We start from the raw sequence: 8,995 nt of genomic DNA, 5'->3' as shown, positions 1-8,995 counted from the left end.
CATCTCCCCGGGGGCCTCCTCCCCCAGAAGCCCCCCGAGGGCCCCCTTGGGGGCCCCCGCGGGGGCCCCCATCGCCACCAGCTCACCTTGACTTTGCCAGCGAGCCCCCGGTCTGTGGTGACCCCGGTGTTCTCCAGGCCAGCAGCAGCAGAAACAGAAGCAGCAGCAGCAGCAGAGACGGCTAAGAGGGCCCCCAGCGCTGCTGATGGGGTGTCTGTACAGGGCAAGGGCAATGCTGATGTGGACCGGCTTTCTGCCTTTTTCAGCAGCGCCTTCATAAAGGCAGCAGAGAAGGAGAAAAAGTCGACGCTGCAGCACGCGCAGAAAGAACACACCGGCGAGCCTGCAGCAGCAGCAGCAGCAGCAGAAGCCGGCACGAGGCGAAGTGCCTCCAGAGCCTCCCTGCGGTCTGGCCGCAGAATCCACATTGAGCTACAAGACGCTGCAGACGCAGCAGCGGCAAAAAGCAGCAAAGTTTATGAAGAAGAGGAGCAGCAGCCCCTGAGCCCCAAAAGCCAAATAGCCCGGGCCCAGGCAATTGCCTTCATGGAGGGCAGCGCCCCCAGCAGCAGCCACCGTAGCAACAGAGCCCCTTTTGGGGATTCCAGGTTGTCAAGAATAGATTCTTTTGGTTCCGTCGCAACTGTCAGGACCCTGAGAAGCCCCAGTCCAGCTGCAGCAGCAGCAGCAGCAGCAGCAGCGGCGGTGGCGGCGCCCGCAGCCACGTCACCCAGAGCAGCAGCAGCAGCAGCAGCACTCGGAGACGCTGCTGAAAGAGCTGCAGCTGCAACACAGGAAAATCGGGTACTGCATAAGGGGCCTCCTCCCCAACCTCCGCCTTCCTTACCGCAAGCAGCGCCAGAAGCTGCAGCACTCAAAGCAGCAGCACCAGCAACGCCAGCAGCAGCAAAGCCAGCAGCAGCAGCAGCAGCAGCAGCAGATGAAGAAGGCGTGACGCCGGCCTTCCGAACCCGCCGCGATTTGGCGGGGGAAAGGGGAGAACAAAGTGGAGCCTCTCGGGAGATGGCGCAGAGCAGGTCGAGGGTAGCAGAGCCAAAAGAGAGCAGCAGCAGCAGCAGCAGCAGCTCAGCAGCAGCGCCAGCAGCTGGTCCCACAGCAGCAGCCCCTGCGGAGCCAGTGAGGCCCAAGGGCCTTGAGAGCAGCCACGAAGGAGAAAAGGCGAAGTCCAAGTCGCCGCCCGCGGCCCTCAGCAGCAAAGGTGCAGCAAAAGCAGCAGCAAAAACGCCAGCTCAGGGGCCCCAGGAATCAGAAGTTGAGGGACTTCTGCGAAAGTATTTGGGGGACAAACCAGAAGCTGTGGAGGGCCCCGTAGTCACGGTGACTGCACACAAAGGGAGTGCGCGGCCATTGGGGGTCGCCGCAGAAACAGCAGCAGCAGCAGCAGCAGCAGCACAGGCCTCTCGGGAGCACAGCGATGCCTGGGCAGAAGAGGGGCCTCGTGCGCGGGGGACAGAAATGAGAGAAAAGAAAACGGGAGAAGGGGGGGGCCCACAAGGGGCACCCTTGCCTTCCACGCAGCCCAAGGCAGCTAGAGTTAGGGCGGAGTGGGAAAGCGCAGTTGAGTTTGAGAAAAGAAATGCAGCAGCAGCAGCAGCAGCTTTACATGCAGAAGAAAACCCTGAAGAGATGCAACAGCCCATCATTAGGCTCGGCACTAGGGCCGGGGCTTCAGGGGGCCCCTCTCGCATCATTGCTGGGGTCTTGAAGGCCCCACCTAAGCTAATGAACAAGTCTGGCCCCACAGCCCCCCCACGGTCGCAGCTGCATGCAGCAGCAGCTGCTCCGCAGCAGCCTGCAGCAGCAGCAGCAGCAGCAGGTGCTGCGTCTCCAGGCCCTTCTGCAGCAGACCGAGCAGCAGGCGCTACACGCGCGGCTGAGAGCGGGAGCCGCAGCAGGCCGCAGATAGTGCCCCCCCTTGATGCTGCAGCAGCTGCAGCAGCAGCAGGCGCAGCAGCAGCAGCTGCTGCAAAGCCTGACGAGCTTTTGCCCGCCGAGTCCAGCGAGGGTCTCTTGAAGGTCCCTGACGAGCAGCCGCAAGGGCCACACAGCAGCGAAACGCATGCAGGGGGGCCCCCCGGGGGGGCCCCCCATGCATCTAGTGGGAGCCACCAAAGGAAACGCCTCTCCGCTGGAGACGCCACTGCTGGGAGTTGGGCAATGGCAACTCCAAAGATAAACATCAGTGCCTTAAAAACCCCGAATTCGTCTTCGACAAATTTGCCAACTTCTCTTACTTAATGGACTGTTTTGGGGGTTTGTACAGGACAGGGCAGACTCGATTTAAAGAAAACACTGGGCCAATGGACCTCATTTGTTTTCTCGTTTCCCCTTTTCTCCATTTTGTGCTGCTGCCGCCACTGCCGCTCAGCTGCTGCTTCTTCAGGCTTTGCTTTGCTGCTTGCTTTTGCCTCTCCGTTGCTGCTGCTGCGCTGCTGTGCTGCTGCGTTGTTGTGCTGCTGCTCACGGGGAGCCTGGGAAACAGGCAGCAGTAGGGTTTAGTTGCTTCTTGTTTTCTACTGAGCGCCTTTCTGTCTAGTGCAGCAGCATCTTTATTGGCCAAATGGACATTACTCATTTTCCTAAATAAACTGCAAAGTTTCAAAGTCAGATAAGGAAAACCAAAAGAAGCAAAGGAGCCCTAGGGCTAAATGCTTGCACAGCTGCCGCTGCATGCGCATGCAAATGGTTGGGGCTGCCACGAGACCCTACGCCGGCAGCTAGCCAGCTGTGTAGTCGCTGCAAGGAGGCTGCAGTTTAGCTAGCTAGCTAGCTAGCTAGCTAGTTAGGTGTGGCTAGCCAGTGCCGCAGGCACTGCACGGCTGCAGCTGCCCCTCAGCTCTCGGGCTGGCAGCTTCTGTCTTTTCAAAGTTTAAAAAGAATAAGTTGTGTGGGGTAGTTTTGTTTCAGGTGTCTGTACACTCGCGGCTCTTACAGCTGCAGCCACAGAGCTGCTGCAACATCACTGATGTTCCGGGGGCTCAATCCTGCGGCATTTTCTGCGTTCTTTTGCCCCAATGTGTTTCTATATACATAAAGAATATATGCATTAATATATATATAATTATGCTTACATATATTCATATATAATTCATAAATCGAGCTTAACATGCTTGCCAGCCCGGCCTGCTGCTGCTGTGCATGCAGTGCGCATGCAGCCCCTCGGCTTCGCCTCCTGCACGCATGCAGATATGAATGAAAAAATTGTATTACTTTTAGTTCTCTTTTTGTCTCAAATATGGCGCCAAATAGTGCAAAAAGTGACGCAAAATGGAGAATAAAAAGATTAAAATTATCAGAAAGGATATAACGAGACAAAGAAAGGAAAAACTTTGATTGCGCCTGAACTCACCAGCCACCAAAAGACCCCCAAATCGCCCAGACGGCACTTGGCTCTGCTGCGCTGCTGCCTTTCGCTTTGCTGCGGTCCGTTGTGCTGCTCCTTTCATTTTGCTGCAGTCCGCTTTTGCTGCTGCACACTTCAAACTTCACATTTCAAGATTCTAGACTTCCCAAGGCAGGCTTACGGGGCCAGATCTACGGCAGCACCATCTCCCTGCTGCCTCGGGGGCCCCCACGGGCCCTCAGGGCCCCCTAGGGGGCTCTCAGGGGCCCCCAGGGGGCCCCGAAGGGCCCTCAGGGGGCTCTTAGGGGCCTCCAGGGGGCCTCCGGGGGCTCCCATCTCGCTGAGACACCCCAGAAAAGGGTCCAACAGGCGCACATTGAGCCACACCAGACGGGGCCCATACTGCGCCAGAAGCTGCTGCTTCTGAGAGGCAGCAGCTGCAGAGCATTTGCCTTTCTCTCTGGCATTTGTAGCTGCAGAAGGTGCGGCAGCAGCAGCAGTTTCTGTTGCTGCCGCTGCGGCTGTTGCTGCTGTTGCTGCTGTAGCTGCAGGCGATGGTGGTACTGCTTCTGGAGCCGCTGGCACTGCTGCTGCTGCTGCTGCTGCTGTTGCTGCTGCTGCGCCTTCTGCTGCTGCTGGCGCTGCAGCAGCGCCGCAGCAGGGCCAGGGCTCGACTGACACCAAAAGGGCTCCGCTGCTCAAGAGCTGCTGCATGTGTCTCAGGCCTGCAAATGCAAAAACAAATTGCTGCTCGTGCTGCAGCATGAAAATATCGAAGAAGCAAAAGTTATTTAATGCAAAAACCACTTCGACAAAAACAACTTCAGATGGTTTTATTTCTGCATGCAGAATCATTTGCATTAAAAGAGCTCGAGATTGGGCGCATGCGCATGCAGCAAAATACGAATTTTAGTTCTAATGCATATAATGGCTTTTCACGAATTTATAAAACTTTTCCAAAAATAAACATTTCTGTTTTATCTAAATACAAACTATTTCATAAACAATTTATAAACATTATGCAGGTCTGTGGGACCCCGGCTGTGCAGTGTAGGCGCTGGTGGCTGCGGAAAAGCCCCAAAACGCATGCAGCCCCGGCTCTGCATGCGCTCCCGTCCCCGCATGCATGCAGCCCCGTTTTTGCATGCAGCAAAAAGCCCCTAACGGGGCTTTGTTTGTGGCCTAAAAGCTGAGTTCAAGTTGCCTTTTTGTTGTGCAACTCATAATGGACCTTTACATGTGCACTCCTGCCCCGAATTGCCGCAGCCTCCAGAGCCTCCAAACACATCTCTCTGCAGAGTCCCTGCAGCTAAGGTGCCCCAGGGGGCTCCAGGGGGCCCTACGGGGCCCCACGGGGCCCCAGGGGGCCTCCTGGAGCCCCATGGGGTTCTGAGTCACAGGGGCCCCTTGCGGGGCCCTCTGAGGCCCTTAACACCTTGGGGTCCCCAGAAGCCCCTTGAGACCCTCAGCCCCTTGCGGGCCCCAAAGAACCTTTGGGGGCCCCTGGGGAAAATGGCTGCCTACCGTATTTGCTTCCTAAGTGGTGTTTAGAGGCCCCTGGACTCGTTTGTGCTGCAGCGCCCCGCTGCTGCGCTGTGGCGCTGCAGCAGTTGCTGCTGCTGCTGCTGCTGCTGCTGTCAGGCCAAATGCTACAGAAGAGGCGGCGGTTGCGTCTTGCATGCAAAGTCCGCAGCTTCAACTTCACTTCTTTTTGAAAGTCTTCACGAGATGACAAGTCCAGTTCGGCAAAAGGAGAGCAGCAGCAAAGTCGGCGGCTGAAGGTCGAGCTGCAGCAGCCAGAGTCACAAAGTGCTGCCGGCGCCGCCGCAGCAGCAGCAGCAGCAGGCGCAGCGCCCTCAGCTGCAGCTTCCGTCGCCAGAGCCGCCTTTCCACCTGCTGATGCAGCTGCACCTGCAGCTTGTGCTGCTGCAGCAGCAGCAGCAGCAGCAAGCGGGCTGCGCTGTACGTACAGCCCCGACCGCCGACAACGCATGCAGAAATCTTCATCTTCAAAGCCCCAGCCCTCGTAGCGAAGGTCGTGGCCTGCAGAGCAGCAAAAGTCCACAAGTTAGGGTTTAGAGTTTAGGGTTTAGGACTCGGGCCCTTGTACAGAGCCGCCTGGGGCCTCAGGGCCCGTAGCAGCAAACAGCCCCTAGAAGCCCCACATTTGCTAAAGCTGCATGCAGCACCTGCATGCAGCTGCTGCAGCATTCCTCGGGCCTGCTGCAGCGCATGCATGCGGCACTGCCGGGCCTTTGGGGCTGCATGCAGCTGCAACTGCAGCTTCTGCAGCTGCTGCAAGTGCTGCAACTTCTGCAGTTGCTGCAGCGGCTGCAGCTGCTTCAGCTGCTGCAGGTGCTGCAACTGCTGCAGTTGCTGCAGCGGCTGCAGCTGCTTCAGCTGCTGCAGGTGCTGCAACTGCTGCAGTTGCTGCAGCGGCTGTAGCTGCTTCAGCTGCTGCAGGTGCTGCAACTGCTACAGTTGCTGCAGCGGCTGCAGCTGCTTCAGCTGCTGCTGCTGCAGCTGCCGCAGCTCACCGTCAGCTGCTACGAAGTCCTCGAGAAGAAGACAAAAGACCATCGACAAAGCCCAGGGCTCTCCGTACAAATGCCGCACCACGCCTCTGCGGGGCGCCGGCAGGTAGGCGCCTGACGCAGCAGCAGCAGCAGCAGCAGCAGGAGTAGCAGCAGCAGGAGTAGCAGCAGCAGCAGTCGCAGCAAAAACGTCGATATATCGATATGCTTGTCTTTATTCACACACAATAATAGAAACATGATTATTTATTTATTTATTATCCTCCCAAATATATATATATATATATATATGAATATATATATATATATACATAATATATATATAAGAATATATATATATACATATATATATATATTTACATGCATTCTTATATGTATATATACAAAAGCATTTGTATTAAATATTATTGTATACACAAAGAGAGCCGCATGCGTGTAATGGCATTCTCTATTAGTACACAAACTCATCTATCTATATAAATATAAATATAACCACAAATATGAATATAAATATAAATATAAATATAAATATAAACATAAATATCATTATCAATATAAATTAAATATAAATACGAATATAAATATAAATACAAATATAAGTATAAACATAAATATAAATGTAAATATATATATATATATACACGTAAATACAGACATATATATCTATATATATATCTACGTCTATACATATCCAAGTATTAATAAATATACATCTATATATCTATATATATATACATCCATATTAACATATACTAGTATGAAAATAAATACATATATAGTACTTGGGGCTTAGAATGTATGCATCTCCATGCATGCATGCATGCACGCATGCATGTTTACGCATGCATGCACGTTTATGCATGCATGCATGCATGCAAGCATGCCTGCATGCATGCAAGTGCCTCACAAAGTTTTTCGTTTCTCCTTTTTGCCTCAACGGAGGGAATTCTTTTAGGGACACAATCGGCATCATGAAGACAAACAAAAAGACTCTTAGAAAAGCGAATTAAATTAATTACATTTGCTGCTGCGGAGCCCCAGGGGCTGCTGCAAAGCGCAGCAACGGGAAAGTCTGCTGCTGCTGCTGCTGCTGCTGGGGCAGCGGTGGGAGATGCTGCTGACGCGACGGCTGCAGCTGGCGCTGCTGTTGCTGTTGCTGCTGCTGCTGCGGCAGAGGAAGCTGCTGGCAGCAGCTGCCTGTGACGCGCAGCCCACAGGCAGCCGGCATTGAGGAGCAGGCCTGCAGCAGCAGCAGCAGCAGCAGCCGCAGCAACAGCAGCAGCAGCAGCAAGAGGATACCGCGTCTTCAATATTGGGCGTTACAGCCACAGCTGCAGCAGAAGCTGCGAAAGAGACATGAAAACTGAGACAGAGGCAGGCCGCAGCTGCTGCTGCAGCAGCAGCTGCAGCAGCAGCAGCTGCTGCTGCTGCTGCAGGGGAAAGTGGCGCCAAATGAAAAAGCATTAAGAGAAAATGAAAGGAAAGAAGGAAACAAAATAAAAAATAAAATAAAATAAAGCAACTGCCTCACCTCTGTGGAAAGGGCCCTTGTCTTGCTGCTCCACCACGACGAAGCAAAACTCCGTCTTCCCACGGGGCCAGCCTTCTTGCTGCTGCTGCTGCTGCTGCTGCTGCAGTATTAGGGTGTCCAGATAGTTTGAAACTCTGTCTAACATGATTTGCAGGTGCTCAAATCTGTTCCTAAAGGGTATGACAATAAGCATCATCTCGTCTGCTGCCAGCTGCTGCTGTTGCTGCTGCTGCTGCTGCTGCTGCTGCAGTGAATCTGCTTCCGCCTCATTTCCTTTAAGTTCGAACTGCAGCGGGGGCCTTCCGAAGAGGCTTGAGAGCAGCTCTGCGTAGGAGCGCTTTGGGGTGTATACGCTGTTTAAGGGTTTAGCGTTTAGGGTTTGCGAAGGGTTTGAGGCTGCAGCCCCGCCGTCCTGCAAAGCCCCGCAAAGCCCCTCAGCCTCAGCAGCTTTGAAGGCCCGCTGCATTTGCCGTGCTGCAGCAGCAGCTGCTGCTGCTGCTCCTTCTGCTGCTGCTGCTGCGCCTGCAGAGCCCGCTGCGGTGCCGGCCGGCGCAGCTGTATCTTCGGTTGCTGCTGGTGCTGCAGCAGCAGCATGCGGCCTGCTGCTGCAGCTGTTGAACTTGTTGGCTGCTGCGCTTGCTGCTGCAGCTGCTGATTCTGCTGCTGCAGCGATGCTGCAGCTGCTAGAGCGGCAGCACCTGCTGTTGCTAGTAGTTTTGCGGCTGCTGCAGCATGCTGCAGCAGCAGCTGCAGCAGAGAGCTAGGCCTGCCTCTGCAGCAAGGGGCTTGCCAACTGGGCAAGCAGCAGCAGCAGCCAGTAGCAGCAGCAGCGGCTGCTACTTTTGCTGCTGCTGCTGCTGCTGTTGCTGCTCTACACTGAAGGGAATGGGATGTCTGCCAACCGCTGGACTTGAGCCTTTGTTATTATTTTTGTCACAGACAACAATAGCCCTACTGCTGCTGCTGCTGCTGCTGCTGCTACTCTTACTGTGCCACGCTGTTGCTGGTTCTGCTGCTGCTATAGTTGTGTTTTGCTTCTGCTGCTGCTCCTGCTGCTGCGCTTTTTGCTCTCATTGCGGCATGCTGCTGCTGCGGTTGCAGCTGCTCTCACTGTGCCATGCTGTTGCTTCCTCTTCTGCTGCTGCTGCTGCTGCTGCTCTCATTTTGGCATGCTGATGCTGCTGCTGCTCTCACTGTGGCATACCGCTACTGCTGCTGCTCTCTCTATGGCATGCTTTTGCCGCTGCCGCTGCTGCTCCTTCTGTGAGTTGCTGTCGCTGCTGCTGCGGTTCCTCCCGCCCTATACACACGCTGCAGCAGCAGCAGCAAGTTCTGTCTTTTGCATTCCTTGGTGCTGCTGCTTTGTGAGCTTGAGTTTGAGGTGTACGTACACTGCAGGCGGCACCAGCAGTACACATAAACCCTCAACTTTTCGTTTCCTTTCTTTTCAGGGTCCAATATAATACATTTCAATAAAAAGCAATGAACTAGGGTTTAGGGTTTGCAGCCGCAGATCTCGTAGCTGCAGAAGGCAGTGGGTTCAAGATCTGGGGGCCCCCGGGGGGG

General features: G+C 54.6%; 2 protein-coding genes across 2 annotated transcripts in view; one reads left to right on the top strand and one right to left on the bottom strand.

Annotated features, from left to right (window-relative positions):
* The window catches only part of ETH_00033340 (uncharacterized protein), a gene marked incomplete at both ends in the record, with an annotated part of 6,690 nt that extends 4,431 nt beyond the window's left edge, over window positions 1-2,259 (top strand). The window contains one exon of the mRNA XM_013377849.1: window positions 28-2,259. Within this exon, the coding sequence (XP_013233303.1) occupies window positions 28-2,259 (2,232 nt within the window). The remainder of the gene's footprint in view (window positions 1-27) is intronic.
* Window positions 2,260-3,541: 1,282 nt separating this feature from the next.
* On the bottom strand, window positions 3,542-8,503 carry ETH_00033335 (uncharacterized protein; the record flags this gene model as incomplete). The annotated part of the gene is made up of 6 exons (XM_013377848.1): window positions 3,542-4,089; window positions 4,889-5,407; window positions 5,902-6,012; window positions 6,806-7,138; window positions 7,430-8,154; window positions 8,418-8,503. 6 exons carry the CDS (start codon window positions 8,501-8,503, stop codon window positions 3,542-3,544), a joined length of 2,322 nt encoding a protein of 773 aa, XP_013233302.1.
* Between the last annotated feature and the right edge of the window lie 492 nt (window positions 8,504-8,995).

The sequence above is a fragment of the Eimeria tenella genome, genomic scaffold (genome assembly GCF_000499545.2).
Source record: "Eimeria tenella Houghton genomic scaffold, Eth_scaff64, whole genome shotgun sequence".
In the NCBI taxonomy this organism is placed as follows: Eukaryota; Apicomplexa; class Conoidasida; order Eucoccidiorida; family Eimeriidae; genus Eimeria; species Eimeria tenella.
Note: the sequence above shows the minus strand (reverse complement) of the source record. Positions and strands in the feature narration are given on the sequence as shown.